The following is a 17,702-nucleotide window of genomic DNA, read 5'->3' as shown; positions in this document are numbered from 1 at the left end:
CAGGAACAGCAAAGCACTTACAGAAGTTAGCAAAGTCGAACAAGGATAGAACAAGGCCAGGATAGACAAGTAGGTCAGAGCAGCAGTTTGCTCCCATCAGATGGTGTTAATCTTGAGCAAGATCAGATATATCAGAACAAAGAGAGGGCTAGTCCCTGTGCATGCTGCCTGACTTTCCTCCTGTTTCTAGGATGTGTTCACACTCTGCACTGGAATTCATAGACCCAAGATGTCAGTGCTGTGGGGACATGTCCCAACAACCTTAAAATCTATTGTTGCAAATAACAGATCTCTGACTGCAAACTCATATTTGAGGAACATATACATATTGTATATATAATGAAAATGTACCAGAGTGTTAAGTATGCTGCATAGCAGAGAAAGCAAAAATACCCTGCTGCTGTTAAATGAGGGATGGAGCTTTATAGATGTTTGTTTGTCTTGGCTCATGACCAAACAAATTACATTTTCTAAACAAATAAGTTAGGTCATGGTCAATTCATTCTTTAAGAGTAACATGGACAAAGGGGAATCAAGGCAAGATTGGCCTGAAATACATGGTAACTTCACACAGCTCAGTCTCATCTGCAAAAAGAGACAGCTGGCAGCAGAGTCTCTTTTGCTAGAGGCTGATATCCTGGATGCCAAATGTGCAACACAATGTGGCTACAAATAGAGACTCATGAAAACAGGCACCAGGGAGAAAGATTATTTCATACTGGAAGTCAAGATCAGTATTTAGAGATACCTACAGGAAAATCGTCCTGTTTTTGTAATACTTATTGAGTCTTACAACAAAAAACTTAAAATCTAAGGGGCTGATTGTGATACCACCAAGGCCAGCAATGGACATTGCTTTTGGTCTGTGTCAGGCACATCCAGACAGACAGCAGCAGCAAGTGCCTGGGGGCCACCAACCTCTGTTCCAGTGATGCCACCATGGGGCCAGTCTCCATCTCCCCATGGCTCTGCCCTGCTGGGGAGGTGCCCAGTGCACATGGCTGGGACTGCAGACATTTGCAGGCTTTAGGAAGATACAAGCAGCCCCAACATGCCGACACATGACATTTTTTTTTCCTCCAGGACAGAGACCAACCTGAATTTTCAATTGTTGTTCCACCCTCAACTCCCCTTCCTCCCAGCACTGGAACCACTGTAAAGAAAATGTAAATAAAATGTAACTGAAACAGCACTGAGATAAAGCAGATTTTATTTGGTTAAGTTTTATTCATGTGTATGGGGGCAGTATCAGCTTTAGCAATCCAAACAAATAATCCAATGGGTAGAATTTAGGTGAATCTTTTGCCAAATCAGCACAGCTACCTGCGGCTGTTTCATCTGAAACTTCTGCCACTGCTGACAAGAAGGGGCTGAGCAAGGGACAGCAGATGTGTAGTGCTGGTGCATGGATCCCATAACTCATCTGAGGTGGAGAACACTGGTATCCCTTTGCACAGGATGCAGTCTGGATTTCTAATGTGAATAGATGCTGCTCCAGCTGCTCACACTGCTGAGGGGGAGAGAAGTCAGGCACCAAAAGCAGCATCTGACCTAAGGCACAGACGTCAAATGCCAAGACCCAAAAAAGGAGAATTAGCAAGGTTTAATGAATCCCAGGGAAAAAGCAGGTTTGATAGGTGGTGTAAGGAGCAAGAAATAGTGCAAGGAGTTGAAATTAGTGGCTACACAGGCCTTAGTCAAATTCCCTTTTATATAAGCTGTTTGGAGCAAGCTAATTTAAAGATAATTTCCATGGCACTCAGGAAACAAAGTTGAACAAAACCCAAAACATGAAAAATAATGATGGAAAGGAAAGCTGTAGGAAATTAGGTGGGAACACGCACACAAAAAGAAAAAAAAGGATAGCCAGACGAGACAGGATTAGGATTCGTTTTCCCCACACACATCTGCAATCTTTTCAGCCTGGCACAGTTCAGCATTTTTATTCTTCCTGATCTTTTGCAAATCTGAATGCTGAGATGCTCTGCTGCTTTATCATGAGAGCTGTAGTGTCCATGAGTTACTCAGGAAAAATTGTTTCTCCCTTGTAAACATATAGATAATTAACCAAATAATATCATCTGGGACAAGGATCACTGCAAAGTCCTTAAAACTTGGACAGGAACAACACAATGTGCATTTATGTCCAGAGTTTCAGTAAAAGCTCTTCTTCACACATGTGTTGAAGATCATTACATTAACTTAAGACAGAATAAATGCTATTATGGCTCAGTAGTAATCCTTTCTGTGAACAGCTTTTGCAAATCCCACTCTGTCATTCCCACGATCAAAAATACAGTAAAATGCAGACATGAAGACATCTCCTAAAATCCAGAGTGAGCCAGTGCGAGTGGGGATGTCGAGAGACTGAAAGCCACTCATGCAGAAGGTTTGGTCATCAATAGACTCCTGGAAGGGAAAGCACATGTCCCTGCAGCAGCCTGCTCCATCCCCAGCTCAGGGAGCAAGGAGCAGGGAGCAGGGAAGCTGCTGATACTCACCTTTATGACGTACTGCTCTGCTGCCAGCTTGTATTCGCGGTGTCCGATCGTGAAGCTTACATGAGGCAAGCTCGACAGTCTTCTGCAGTCTACGAGAAACTGGACACAATGCACTGACTGAGATGGGATCGCTTTGTCTTTCTCCAAGTACTGCTCTTTGAATTCAAGGCTTTTGGAGCAGCTAATAGTGAATTTACTACAGAGAAACAGCATCAGGCTGACTTACAGCCTAACACTGCCCTCCAGCTTTCCTGTACTCGGTCAAACCAGCCCAGCAGCCCAAACCACTGCACCCTAGGGACCCCGGGCTGATGAAAATCCTTGCAAGTCCCAAAAGAAAGGAGTTGAAGGGGCTCTGATAGCCTCCCTGTGCAACTCAAAGGCAAAACTAAGCATGTGAGCCCCAGCCAGCCTACATCAGCAAGGTCTGCTGAGCAAAAGTTCTCTAATGCTCTGTCCTTGACAGGGCAGAGGGAGCTGCTCCAGCCACAGAGGGAGCACCCTATGGGCGCAGTTCACCTCAGGTCCTCCCATAATACCATGACTTTAGGGGGAAAAAAAAAAAAAAAAGCTAGTGAGGAACAGAGCACTTTATGCTTAAACTTTGCCCTGGAATGGGATTTAAAGAGTTGAAGGACCAAACTCTGGCATGATCATTAATGTACATAAATAACATATTCAGTTACAGCAACAGAGAAGATATTTTCCTGGCCTTTCTGGTTATTTCATGAAACAACTAGTGTAGGAAACAGAACTGCAGAATGCTCCAAGTCCCAGAAGAATCTTTGCTGTAAACTGTAGTGTTATAAGTCATTTTTAAGAGGCTTCCTAGAAGGAAAAATCTGCTTTTTGCTGTTTTTCAATCTATTTTATGAAACATAACCCTACATCTTATGTACACTTACCAACTGGTATTCCATTAGAACAAAACGAATCATGGGATACAGAGGACAAGGATACAAAAAGCCAGTAAAATGATTTGTAGGATACAAGAAACAAGATATAATTCTTTTACATAGCTATTACAGAATAGTACATCCAGAAAAAATCAATCCTTGCTGAAAGGAGATAAAAGTTCTGGTAAAATCTGGGGTGGATACACTCACTTTTACAGGGATAAATTTCAGCCAATATGTGTAGTCTGTCTATGATTGCTAAAAATCAGTCACAGAAACTCTTATTCCCAGGATGCTTTTTTGTGAAATCTGAGATGCCAAATGAATGTTCTTAAGTCAATACTGGTGTATATATGAACCTACACAGCAATGACCTTGTTTACATTAGGCTAGTATAAGTACATTGGAAATAGGTATTTTATCTATGTTCATTAGCATGACCCATTATAAAATCAACTTGTTATCAGAGCGTACTCTTTGGCATGTATCTAAAAACTTGAACAAAATCAAGATTAAAGGTTTGACTGAGAAAGAATCAAGAGCCTCAGGAGTTACACAGAGGTCACTGCAAGTCCTCCTCTTACAAATGACAGTGAATGAAGAGTCCACTTTTGTCTTTGCTCTTTGTCCAGTGCATTGGACATTTGCAATACTCTTAATTTTCTTCCTAGTGTAGCTTTGGGTCAGGATCAAGACAAATTGAGATTAGCTCAGTTGGTTAGAACATGGTGCTAGTAACACCAGGGCCGTGGGTTTGATCCCTGTACAGGCCATTTGCCTGAGAGTTGGACTTGGTGATCCTTGTGGGTCCCTTCCAATTCAGAATATTCTGTAAAATTCAGTGTTTAAAAAAGCAACGCACTGCAGCTTTGCTTGAGCACCGGAGCTTTGGCAACGTGGTGACCTGTGGGAGTCAGCCAAGGGTCAGAAATAGGCATGGTAAAATAAACTCCTCTTTCCCTGGAGGCAGGACAGGAAGGGGTGGTGAGGAGTGTCAGCAAGGGAGATGCAGCAGACAGCAGCAGGGAAGAAAGGAAAACCAGGAAAGGGTCAGTGGACTAAAGTTCAGGAGGAAGAGTAAGAGCCAGCAAGCCTTGTCCTGTGCTCCTGCTAGGAGCCAGCATTGTGAGTGACACTGATGTGCATCCCTCCCAGGAGCTCTGGCATGACACCAACTGCTCCACTGCAAGCTGACAGTGAGAGGCTCTGTCAGTGAAACCACTGTGGGGCTGCCATTAAAATACCATTCCCTTTCCATATGATGCTGACATAGCTGGCCATCAGCACCAAATCCCTCCTGGCTTGGGAGAGCCAACAGCTAGAGCTGGGGACCTTGAAGACCCTCTGAGCTTCCAAAAGAAAATTATCTCTCATGCAGAGTACAGATCACTTCCTTAAGCAGATGTCCCCATTATTTCCTTACACACCAGTATAGAAGATGAAGTGAACATTTGGGAAAAAGACTAGGACAAGGCATATAGGTCAAAAGCAGCTTGGCTCAGAGCTCAGTGTTGTCCTGGAAACAAGGCTTTCACTGGCACCTGTCTAAGCCATCATTTTTGTTATTTTCCAACCCTTTGCATCATATACCAGTTTCTCTCTAGCAGTCTTCTGGCTGTACAGTTTTTACCTCTCCAGTATTTGATGGACTTGCCCCAATATATGCCTGCAGTCGCCTGATTTGTGAAGAGGGGCCGGTAATAAGAGAAGTGCCTGAGTCAACGATGGCTTCGCAGCCATGGGAGCAAAATGCCACCCGGCCCTGGATCTTTATACTGCAAATGAAAAAAAAAAATGCAGCTTTAAGCAAATGGCATATACACTGTGACTGATATACTGTATTATTGCTAGCTAAAGTAACAGAGTACTGACTGAAGTCAATTCCAGACAACAAGTGTCAGGACAAGAGGAAACGGCCTCAAGTTGTACCAGGGTAGATTTAGATTGGATATTAGGAAAAATTTCTTCACAGAAAGCATTGTAAAGCATTGGAACAGGCTGTCCAGGAAGTGGTAGGGCCATCATCCTTGGAAGTGCTCAAAATATGTGTGAATGTGGCTCTTGAAGACATGGTTTAGTGATGTACTTGGTAGTGGTGCCGGATTGACAGTTGTACTCCATGATCTTAAAGATCTTTTCCAACCCTGGTGTTTCTGTGTTTCCATGATTAAAACAAGCTGCCAAGCTTTGCTAAAGACAAGAATGTCTGTGGATCCACTTTTCTCTCTCGAGACTCCTACAACTCCAATCATGTGCTTCCTGCTGATGAATTTGTCCTCACCCCCAGGTATGTGCTCTCATCAATTTAGGCAGTGTGCTAGAGGTGGGTCAAAGGAACACTGGCTATTTCGACCAAAGTTAGCAGGACAGGTAAAAGCAGGACCCAGAGCTGGATTCTATTCCTGGGTGCCTTAACCTCTTAACTGAACAGTCCACCAAGACTCATCTTGACCACTGGTGTATCATATTAAAAGATACTAACATGCTCTTCCAGACACCAGCTTCCCACGTCACACCAGATTTAGAGAACTAACAAACCCTGATCTCACATCCTGGTGAACCCCTCTTTGAGGGGCACAGGACTAAAACACTGCAGCTGAGCCCTCCTGCACCTGTGTCACCAGGTGTTTCTGCCTCTAGGGGTTTACCTAGGGAGGTGAATTTCACCAGGGTTTTTATACATACATACATACTTGTTCACATGTATTTGCCAGTAGCTTTTCTCAGTGACTGGGACCCAGTGGATTGAGCCTTTGTAGAGAGAATGGTCTATTCCCCCCAGAATCAACTCACCGCCATTCTCGGTGTCATCTCCTCTGAAAGCAGAAAACAGTTTTACACAGACATGGGAGTGTGCCAGTACGCACCAATGAGATTACATTTAAAAAGCAAAAGTCAAATCTCAGCCCTTTCTAAATTCAGATATGGATGGCTGAAAGGGATTATTACTAAATTATCACTGTATGTGTTCCAACTCAGACCCTCCAAACAACCTCTGAGAAGACTTACTGTTGGCACCAAAGTAGGCATGGGGAGCAGGCTGAGCCAGTTGCTACTCTCAGCTCAGAAGAAACACTAGAAAAATAGGTGGAGTTGCAACTAGGTCCAGATTAGGGAACAGTATTTTTCTGAAATGTGGCTATTTGGGTGTAGCACAGCACTTCTGTTCATCTGCATGGGCCAGCGGGAAACCTCTGGAGAATGACATGGCAAGTCTGAGCTGGGAACTTTTATTTATGACCAGCTCCAACAAGAATAAATCTCTGTTCAAAAAGTCATGGTCCTCCCCATAACCTTTTTTCTTTTCATGCCATGATCTTCATGCCATGCAATGTCAAATTGAAAAAAAAAAAAAAAACCACAAAGACTCAAAAAATGGGGGAAATGTATGTCTTTCTTGGGTTGAAACTTTATACAGATGCACAGTTGTTTCTATCAACAGTTAAACTAGATTTACTTCTGTTTTAGCAGTGTCATTTTAAAGACAGACCTTTTCAGATAGAAAGAGAAGACTGGCTCCTCTACCAGGTGCTGGTTCATGATGCTGTCAAACACAGGCAGAGCATTGCCCACTGCCAAGGAGGGGTAGCCTAAACCCAGTACACCATCAAAGTGGGCAAGGACAAAAGTTGTTCCTGGCTCAAACACTGACTCGCCGAAGTCCTGTCCCTTGATGGAGATGTTACTTATCTGTTTGGTAAAAAAAAAAAAAAAAAGGCAACAAACAAGCAAGCAAAGAACAACCACAACTGGAAGTAATGACACCACCACTAACAAGAAATTAGCCATATTTCTGATCCATATCAATAGATTCACTCAGTTTATAAAGCCTGGCCATCTTTGTGTGACTTGCATCAACATAGCACATGCCCATTTGGCACATAGGCAGCACTGATTCCTTAGAATGCCTTATTTATGTGGCTGCTTCTTCATAAGCCCATAAGAGGATCCAAGAAGACAAGCAGAAATTAAAAATAAAATGTGAGGCTTTTGTGTTGGTAGCACAAAGCTGGGGCAGAACCCACACCTCTCAGCACTCAGCTTGGTGGGACCTCACTCTGCCCTTGCCTAATCCAGGCAAAGTTTTCCAGGGCAAGGCCAGTATCTGAGCTGCCCTGCAAACAGTTGGTGTGGAGGCTGACAGCCATTTGAGGTGGACACTCACCTGCAGTGTGTCTTTGCCAGCAATGCCCAGAAGCTGTCCTGATCCGTACTGCAGGGAGAAGGCTTCTCCTCCGTGCTCATATGAATCTGACTTGAAGGACTTAAATTTCTGGTGCACCCCTACACAAAAAAAAATTACATCTCTACACTGAGGGGAGGTCCTGGCAACCCACCCACTCCCCAGTGCAGAACGAGATGAGATGTAGGAGAACCCGATTTTTTCTCAAGAGACAATTGTTGAAGAAGTACCGCAGGCACCTCAGTTTCCCTGGAGACCCCAGTTTTTCTGTACCAGAGATCCAGAGTGGTAATTTTGCATTTCAGAGGAAAAATTAGAACAGAAATGGGCATTTCCACTTCTGTTGGTAGGTCTCCCAGGTCTATTTTCATGCCTTTTACCTCATGGTGCAGAGGGTCTCTGGGCATTTGCAGCTGGTGCCTGCCCTGGCTGCAGAGTGACATGAGGGACAGAGGAGCAAACTGGGGAGAGGAGAGCAGCCCTAAGGGATGCTCCAAATCCCCCCATTGCAGCTCCCTCCTGCAGGCAAGCTTCTTGGGAAAGGAGAACTGGGCAAGGTCTCTGGACCCAAGACAAGAGAAACATCGAGGAGAACAACATTTCTTACTGCAGGCCTCGCTGATGCAGTAAGCGGACGGGACCCAGAAGTTGGAGGAGCCGGTGTCAAACACGACGGTGAACCTCTGGGGCGGTGTCCCCACGCTCACAACCCCGTAGTACTGCGCCTGCGGGAGAACGACCCGCTCAGACCGGGCAGCCTCCAACCAGCTGCTCTGGGGAAGAGCCCTGACTGGGAGCATCCCACAGCACTCCCTCAGGGGCTGCTGCGCAATTCCATTTAAACGCGAAGGCGCACCACACGAAGCGTGTCTGGTTCCACAAGTGGCTTCTAGCAGCAGGTTTTACTCCAGCTGAATGAACAATGGTGTGGCATTTTTAAGGCCTTTTAAGCAAACATTCAGTTGGGCTCCCTATGGAGTCAACAAACCCTCTTGCACTGGCTTCAGAGGTGGCAAGGTCATCCTCAAGATGAAACTCTCACATGACCACACAGACTTTCAGGCTGTTCCTTACTGATGTCAATAAGGAAAGTCAGGATGACCTTCCTCTGCCAGCTTCAGAGGGCTCCGACCAGTGGCACAAACACTGTTTTATGTAGCTGCCCTTTTTCCTTTGTAATTAGCAGCTACTATAGCAAGTCAAAAAGTATTGTGCTGCACAAACTGTTCCTGATGTACTGGACAAAGTTCATCCAGCTGATGAAGAAACCACTGACCATCCCTGGACACCAATTGAGACTGAGATAATCTGTGAACACGTGAATGCTGGAGTGAAGTGCTTATCCACATCCCGTATACAAGTCTCTAAGTGCTCCTATCTGGCCCTGGAAGAGCACTTCAGCATTAAGAGACTTATTTTTAGGAAGAGGCATTTCTGGAATTCAACCACAGATAGAAAAGCAGTAGCTAGTGCCAAACCTTTCTCAGCAATACAAGTATTTGAATATGTACATTCAAGTGCATACTTGTCAATTAATAAACTGACATTTCTGACCCCAAAATATACAGTCTGAATGAGATAATCTTGAAAAGGAAAGCAAGCATGCATTTAAGAGAATATCCAACTATACAGTAGGATTCTATTTCTTCCTGCATTAAACAAACCTAAGGGATGTTCATTAAACAAACAAACCGAAAACAAAAACATACAACCAGAGAACCCACATACACACTGCAATAAAACTGTTCCTGGTGCTACTTGAGTATGCTGGGGAGGTGGGTTTTGCTTTGTTGTTTTGAGATTTTCATTTATCCTTCTTTGAAATAAATTTTAAAGCAGGTTGAAGTGTTTTAGTGTCCTTCGCTCTTCTTCACATACTTATTTATTTATGGCCCTCAAGTGTCAATAAGTTCTTGCTGAATTAATTTGGCCTTTCCTTTGATTCCATTCCCTGTTCAGGTGAAGACTTCACAACATTTCTGCTGCTTAGTTTCCCTTGAGATAAGCATAGCAGAAAAACCAAATAAAAGAGAAAACAGAGACCATCCAAACAGACAAAATTCTAAAACCAGGAAAGACAGATTACAGAATGGTAGACTTGATTACTTGCCTGTCTGAGATCCACAGAAATTAATATTTTTTCCTTTTTCAGTTTAGATGTTAAATCCTCCCAGGTCAGTCTCCAATATTAAACACATATTAAACTCCGGAGATAATAGCAGAAAAATAAAAAAACTCTACTTAAGACATTATCATCACTGATTTTTGATTCCATCTGATTAAATAAATTAGATTTGGAGGATTTTTTTATAACACAGAAGCATCCAAGTGTCTGGTAAATAGAATATGACTAAATGAAGCAATCAGCTTCTGCTGTGAAAAACCCTGTAGTATGCCAAGACTGATACAGGCAAACCTCCCATATTTCTTTGGGGACCCAACCGAGTCCATAACAGATCTATACAAAAGTAAAACTGCTACTCTACATCAGCTTTCTACTCAGGTCCCATATTATCCTAGATCTAGACATGCTTTATTTTGCAGATTGCAACCTGTTTTTTTATGATCTAATATTTATAGCATAAAGCAACAAGACACCACAAGCCCTATAATTTCATTGACAGACTAGATTTGAAATGTGCTGGGAAAAAACCCTGCCTTCAGTAGAACGATGAGTCCTAATGATTGCATTACCAAAACTGTACTTACATTCATGTAATCATACAGCCTTTCTGAAGCAGCTCCTACTGATAAAGCAATATCTGCAGGGAAACAATGCAGATACCTCCGGGCAAAAACATCAGGGTGGTGATTCCTCCAAAATTCCTCTAATTCTCCCTTTTCCTTCAGCTGTTTCTTGATAGATTTGAATCGAATCAAAGGGATTCTATGCAAATAAAATAAACACACAAAAAAACCCTGATTGTCCTTCCTAGAACTGTCATATAATCTGTTTTTTTAAACAAAGGTTTCTTTTTTGAGACCTCAAGTAGCAACAAGAGGAGGTCACCCCATGAAGCCGGCTGAGATGTGTGTCAGTGAAGCCAGACGTGTTTTCTTACCGTTCCACAGCCACGATGAGCGGGATGTAAACCACAGCCAACAGTATTGCCCTCATGGCTCCAAGAGGTTCAGAGTCTAATGACACTCCTTTGCTCAGAAGTCCCTTTTTTATGGCCTGTTGTCAGCTGAGGGCTGCTCGCCAGGTCAATCAATTGCAGGAGGTCAGTGCTTTGGCAGAAAACTGATTAATTTACTCTCAGACTAACCGCTGGTTTGTGCAAATAGTGGTGTCCAGTGGAGCTACTCAGGCACAGATAACCAGGGCACAGTCTAAACCAAATAGACACTTAACTAAATCCTTAATGTCTTTTACATAAATACAATTCATGGGGTGAGCTTGGCTCCTACTAGAATAAGAAAGAGGAAGCAGTCCAAGGACTTGCTGCTTTTCAAGCTTGCTTTAGTGAGATGTTGCTCAGAAGTGCTCAGTGCAGAGAAAGAGGACATAATATATAACCATTTCCCTTCTGCATGGAGACATTTCAGCAGGGCTGAGCTGACATTTGGTGGGCTTGTGATAAGTCACCCCTTAACAGCTGAAATTTAATTCCCTATCTATGGGAGAGCTCCAGTCTAAACATAAATGTGACTGCCACGCTATAAAATGGATCTTCAAAGTAAAAAACACAGCAGTACAATACTGCAAAATACAGTACAAACTAGCAATAATTTTGCACACATTTCAGCAAGACATTTGGAAGAGCTCTCTTGGATTTATTTTCCTGCAAGTTTCCTAGGGTTAGTGGCTCACACTCCTATACTTGGATTCAAGTCAAGCCTGCAGAGAAATAATGATGTCAAAAAGAGGCTGATTTGGCAGAGCACAACCTCCAACCTCTCAGCTGCCCAGGAGGAAACAGAGCACAGAGTTTGTGGTTTACTTACAAGACTTTTTGAATCTTTCCTCTGCACAAGAAAGAGCAGTAAGCAACCACATACTGCAGCCTAGCATATATTAAAGCTAACTTTGAATAATCAGCCATTTTTGTTCAAAAGGCTATGGTAGGATGCTGGGAAAAGAGTAACCACTTTTTTTTTTCCTCACAACACACCATGTATTTAAAATAAACTGCTCACTATGCAAAGGTGAACTGGAACTAAGTAATTATCCCAAAAGAGAGCAGATGTGCAACAGCACAGCAAGGAATGAATGTCAAAGGACATGGAGGAAGCAGGAGTTGTCATCTTCTGCTCTAGCAGCAATGTCAAGAAAAAACATAAGAAAAACCCAATCACACACCATTTGAGAGCCAAGAAGAGGTCTAAATGCCTGCCATAGTCTTCAAATAAATACAAAGCAAACAAAAATTGCTCCTTTAAGTCACTTCCCTTGCTATGTCAGACTGATTGAGGAGGGGTATGAGAGGCTTAAAATCAATAAGTTTAGAGCTCTATTTATTAGTTCCCCCAGATTTTGAAATAGAGTTTGCTTTTTCCAATGTACATCCAAAATTGTAAGGGCTAAAAAATCTCAGCAAAGGCTGAGCCTGGTGTCATCACACAGCTGTGGGCAGAGCTTTGGATTTGAAAAAGCACCAGTATCTCTATTATAATATCTTGTTTAAAAAAATAATAGAATCTCAAAAATTCATCTTTTATATTGATTTGTATTTTATTCTAATTTTTTTTTCAATTATCTATCTCTGAGTAATAGTCCCCATTTCTCCTGAACTCAAAGGTTTTACACAAGTTATCAGCAAACAATCACATTTTCTGTCCCACAGCCATCCCAGCCACCGAGCTGCAAGAGCTGGCTGCTGGAAATGGGAATGGTCAGCAAAGAGGCAGCCATTTGTGAAATCTAGAAAGAAAAGGCATTTCTCAAGGAGCCCCCACCTGTCACTTGATGCACAGCAGAGCAGATGTCATGCCCTTGGGTAGGGCAGTGTCGCTTTGACAAGAGCATGACAATGTCTGTGCCGAGTGCCTTTATCACTTGAACTTTTCCTCAAATGCTACAAATGCTTCTGGGAAGTTGATAATGTTCCTGTTGGAGGGTAACTTTGAAGACATGAAGCTTTCAAAACACCGCCTGGGTCTACTGTGAGGACTGCCTTTGCCTTAGTGCCTCCACTGAGTAGCTGATTCTCAGAAAGAACTCAATTGTTCATTTTACTGCAAGTGTAGTCCTGTATTAATCCACACACAGAGGTTATTCTTTCCCAAATTCTCTGATCTTACTCTATGTTCCAAGCAGACATTAATTTAGCTAACAGAGGTACAAAATGCAGCAACAAAAGGTCATTGTGACCTTTTTTGATAACCTGGAATAATGATTAAACTACAGTGCAGAGGATCCCTAAGAAATAGTTATCTGCAGCTTAAAAGTTCCATTAAGGAGAAATAATTCAAATAGAAAAAAAAAAAAAAATCCATATCTGTATCTGCAGACGTAAAGTACTTTGCTAAGTTATTTGTCTACATATGGATTATTGAGAAAAATACGCCTAAACTATATCATTAATATATTCTTAGCTATGCTCTTGTGTTTTTATGATTAGTAGGTTATCTGAAAAAAAATGCCTAAAAGACAAGACCTTGCTGTGGATGTATATTCATTATTAATTATGCCAAATGCATTTGGTTTTCCACACCTGTAGTCTACAGTGCCTTAAGGGTAGGAACCCTTGCCTTCAAAAGGTGCCAAGGCTCTTTAGAAATGAAAAACAAATACAACATCCTGCTGACACATTCCCCACAGTGGTCTTCTGACAGGCCACAGAGTATCAGTAAAAAAGCAGTAAAGTGTTTAAAAGGAGATGCTCATGCAGTGCAAACTGGCTTCTTGCTTCTGGGATGCCATGCGCAGCACGTCCCACCATCAGAGAGGGAGCTTTCAGGCCCTCTATTCCACAGCACCACCACAGATGACTGTGACATCTTCTTTGTTGTCCAGGCTTGATACTCTGACCAGCTTCCCCATCCAAAACTGATTTTATGGCACTCAGGTCTCAGCACTCACTGCTCTCTGTCCTGCTGCAACACTGTTTCCCAGGTGCCCTCTCTATTGTTCTCCTCCATACACTTCACAGCATCACTGCTGCATGGCATAGCCACTCATCTTGTGGGGGAAAGGCTCATAAACATCCTATAGCCTATACCCAGTTGTCTCCTCCATACACTTCACAGCATCACTGCTGCATGGCATAGCCACTCATCTTGTGGGGGAAAGGCTCATAAACATCCTATAGCCTATACCCAGTTGTCTCCTCCATACACTTCACAGCATCACTGCTGCATGGCATAGCCACTCATCTTGTGGGGGAAAGGCTCATAAACATCCTATAGCCTATACCCAATTGATAGCTAAGAGCTGTTTTACATTTGAAAGCAAGTGATAGTAGAGAGCTCTATATAACTAGATTTGACCAGAAATCCAGAAGCCACCTTAAGTGGTGCCTTTTCCTCAATTTTCTGCTTGCTCTGCCTTTCATCTTTCAAGAGTGTGTGGCTCTCAGCAGTCACAGATTTTGGTAGTATAGCACCTGATACCCCAAAACTAACTGCAGCTTGTTCAAAGAAAGTATTCTCCCTAAATTACAGTAAGCATGGAAAATTACAGCAATGAGCTGTAGATATCAAAGCAAAGAGCCAGATGGTGAAAAGGCTATTTTACCTTAAAACGATCATCCAGCTTTCACATCCAAAGTCCGTAGTAGAGCCATGGCCAACACAGAGGCAGCACAACCACAGAAAGGATTGGGTTGGAAGGAATCGTAAAGATCATGTAGTTCCAACCTCCCTGCCATGGGTAGGGACAAATAGGAGTCCCCAGAAAAGCTTGAAATAGCACCAGCTCAACATGTCAAACTATGCAGAGGTTCCTATACATGGGAATGCTCCTAGAAATTAGAACTGAATAGCAAAATGGGTCATGATGAGACTAGAACAGTTTACACCGTCACATCTAAATAGCTATAACTTTACAAAAACAGACTTATTTCACTCATAACAAGGGAGAATCTTGATGGAATTAAATCCATGGGAGTTTCTTGACAGGTTTTGGTACAGACACAGGAACTGCAGTAGCACAGTTGGAAAGCAGAGGGAGAACAACCTTGGCAATTTGTGATAGCATATTACATTGGGATTCAGACAAGGAGTAAAACAATGTAATTAAAAAGACCCTACAGACAAGAAGTAAAACATAAATGAAAAAGGCCCTACACAACCAAGAGTGCCAGAGGCTATAATATATACCATTAAATAAGGAACATAAACGGTAGAACCGCTCAAGATAGCAGTTTGCCAAGTATTTGTGTTAAAGCTTTAAGGTAAGTACTGGGTGGCAAGTTACACTCTGAAATCCAAGTATTTGCTACCTTTCAAAATACATCCCTGAAATTGCCACTCGTCTTGAAAGTCAGTCAAGTCTTGACAGGTATTTTATACAGCAATTTGATCATATCTGACACTCCTGCTGAAAGTTTCATGAAAGTTAAATATCTTAGCTTAAAACTTTGGTCTGCTGTGGTGTTTACTTTCCCAGGCCCATCCTTGCTGCCTGCATTGGTTACACAGACAACACAGCTGCAGCAAGAACTGAGGGGCTGGGGCATTGGTGTGACCCTAATTTTGTTTGGGGCAAAATCAAAGAATATTTACAGTGTGCAAGGGGAGGGAAGAAGGAATGTTTTGGGGGTGGGCAAGCAAGTGGAAATGTAGGGAGAGAGGGAGACCTGGGCCCTGAGTCGTCCTGTCTATAATCCCCATCACAAAACACTCATTCAGTTATCAGAAGCATTTCAGAGCCCTTGAGATTAATGGCTGGTGCCATGTAAACAGAGCCTTATATTGGGAGGAATGAGTTACCAACAGGCCAGTGTGCAGCAGAAGATCAAGGCAGCCTCCTGTCCCGTGCAGTCCCTACCATCCCAAAACAAAATCCTGAGATGGGCAACAGTCTGAAAGCCATACTTGCTTTTGTGCCCTCTAACAAGTGCCAGAAGTACCTCCTAGAAGACCTAGAAGAGATGCCAGTGGATAAAATGGTCGATCTGAGTGGCAGGCAGATGAGGCGGCTGCCTGTGCACATTTGCTCTTTTAGGGAACTGGTTAAGCTGTACCTGAGTGACAACAACCTGAACCATCTGCCCCCTGAGCTGGAACAACTGCAAAACCTGCAAATCTTGGCACTGGACTTCAACAACTTCAAAGCACTGCCCCTAGTTGTGTGCACACTGAAGCAGCTGTGCATCCTCTACCTGGGCAACAACAAGCTCTGCAGCCTGCCCCTCGAGCTCCGACTCCTGCAGAACCTGAAGACCCTGTGGATCGAGTCCAACTGCCTGCAGTACCTGCCCGAAGTGGTGTGCGAGCTCAGCCTGCTCAAGACGCTGCACGCCGGCTCCAACGCCTTGCGCAGCCTCCCTCCCCAGCTGCAGTGCCTGCAGGAGCTGCGCACCATCTGGCTGTCAGGAAACCTGCTGTCCGAGTTCCCTCCCGTGCTCCTGGACATGCCCTTCTTGGAGGTGATCGACGTGGATCGCAATTCCATCCGGTTCTTCCCCAGCCTTGCTCACCTTCCCGGCCTGAAGCTGGTGATCTACGACCACAACCCCTGTAGGAATGCACCCAAAGTGGCCAAAGGGGTGCGCAGGGTGGGCAGGTGGTCAGAGGAGACCCCCGAGCCCCGCAAGCGATCCGGGGCGGTGATAGAAATCACACTCGATGAGAAACCATTGCTACCTCCTGCTGCCAAGACCGAGCCAGAAACTGAGCCTTGCTGACCCTCAGCTGCCCCTTTTGGCCATGGTGGCAGAGCACTCCCACCACTGCCCAACCTCTACTTCTCCCTTGCTTGCTGGTGTCCAGGGAGCACCACACCGCCTGGCAGTCATTAGGAGTATGTGCACCAGCTTGGAGATAATGTGACAGCAAAACTCTTGCACAGACACCCGTCTTTGTGCAGCACCCAGCACTCTCCCTGGAACAGACTCTCCCACTCCTCCCACGCCGGGACCACGCATAGTTCACAATAGAGATAAGATTCAGTTTAGATGTTTGCCATAGGTGGATTGCATGGAGCAGAATGGACGTGCTGCTCCTCACCGGTGGGCTCACCCTCCTCTCTTGCACCTTGCTGAAGTGTCCCAGCTCAGCTGGAAGCCACTGCTCAAGGTGATCACTGCTGACACCCACAGCTCTAAAGCAACCCACAGCATTGGTCTCAATTTACTTTATCTGAAACGCGGCAACACCTTGAAGGTTTCCCTGTCTGCTGAGTGGGATGTGGTAGCAGAGTCCCAGCTGCACCATCAAGGAAACAGCACATATGTACAGGGGGCTCTCCTCTTTCTTCCTCCAAAATTTGTGACAACTGTTTCATTACTGACGAGCAGCATTCAAATGATGATGAGGAAAGCTGTAGGCTTTGCTGCTGGGTTTTGTTACTGCCAAGATTGCCTCTGAAGGCAGCTGTACAGGACAAGTTTTCATGCAAGAGCAAAGAAGAAAATTAAAGCCTGACTAAAAAGGAAAAGCCAGAAGAGCTGCAGAGGTAAACTTGCATGAATAAAATCCAGGGCTGTGAGCTGTCACTATAAGCTTGCACATAATCTGATGAGGCAAACTTTACTCAGATGATTTTAGCTGGGTATTTCTCAAGCTTGCAACTTGGACCAATTCAGATCCCCTTAAAAATGCACTATTTTCTTAAGCTTTGCTTTAATTGACTAACAGAAATCTGGCTCCAAGTGACATTTTTAACTTTAGACTCCACAGCATGATTGAATTAGGTGACAGGTTTTGTTATTAACAAGAGTGGAAAGACCTTGGTGGCACATTCTTTGAGTAGAACTCTCACCAGCACAGCCTGCAGAAGCGGCAGCTGACTTCCCAGAAAAGGTTTGATTCCATGCCAGTTTGTGACTGCTTAATGTCATCTACATGCTTGAAAAATTATCTGGAAATATATAGATTCTGCTAGCACTTCTTGCCTTGTAAAATGAAGTCCAAATTTGCATCTGGCTGGCACCCATGTAGTGTACTCCTAGTCAAATTAAATAAAAGTATATTAGCATCTTGCCAAGTAAAAAAAAAATCCTTCTTTGGAATTAA

At 43.7% G+C, this 17,702-nt stretch overlaps 2 protein-coding genes across 3 annotated transcripts; one reads left to right on the top strand and one right to left on the bottom strand.

Moving 5' to 3' along the window:
* Positions 1-1,207: 1,207 nt before the first annotated feature.
* LOC137473994 (cathepsin E-A-like) lies at positions 1,208-11,689 on the bottom strand. Of its 2 annotated transcripts, XM_068190190.1 has the most exons (9): positions 10,643-11,662; positions 10,290-10,467; positions 8,188-8,305; positions 7,563-7,681; positions 6,888-7,087; positions 6,091-6,213; positions 5,028-5,172; positions 2,502-2,600; positions 1,208-2,409 (listed from the first exon to the last, which is right to left on the bottom strand). In XM_068190190.1, exons 1-9 carry the CDS (start codon positions 10,696-10,698, stop codon positions 2,230-2,232), a joined length of 1,218 nt encoding a protein of 405 aa, XP_068046291.1. In that variant the 5' UTR covers positions 10,699-11,662; the 3' UTR covers positions 1,208-2,229. The 2 variants fall into 2 exon arrangements, with proteins under 2 accessions (XP_068046291.1, XP_068046292.1); XM_068190191.1 differs by lacking the exon at positions 6,091-6,213 and having other exon boundaries at positions 10,643-11,689.
* Positions 11,690-14,064: 2,375 nt separating this feature from the next.
* On the top strand, positions 14,065-16,372 carry LRRC10 (leucine rich repeat containing 10). Its single transcript, XM_068190192.1, has one exon. The coding sequence runs from the start codon at positions 15,536-15,538 to the stop codon at positions 16,370-16,372; it is 837 nt and encodes a 278-aa protein (XP_068046293.1). The 5' UTR covers positions 14,065-15,535.
* Positions 16,373-17,702: the final 1,330 nt, after the last annotated feature.

The sequence above is a fragment of the Anomalospiza imberbis genome, chromosome 5 (genome assembly GCF_031753505.1).
Source record: "Anomalospiza imberbis isolate Cuckoo-Finch-1a 21T00152 chromosome 5, ASM3175350v1, whole genome shotgun sequence".
Classification (NCBI taxonomy): Eukaryota; Metazoa; Chordata; class Aves; order Passeriformes; family Viduidae; genus Anomalospiza; species Anomalospiza imberbis.
The sequence above is the reverse complement of the archived record's forward strand: the minus strand, read 5'-3'. Positions and strand labels throughout refer to the sequence as shown.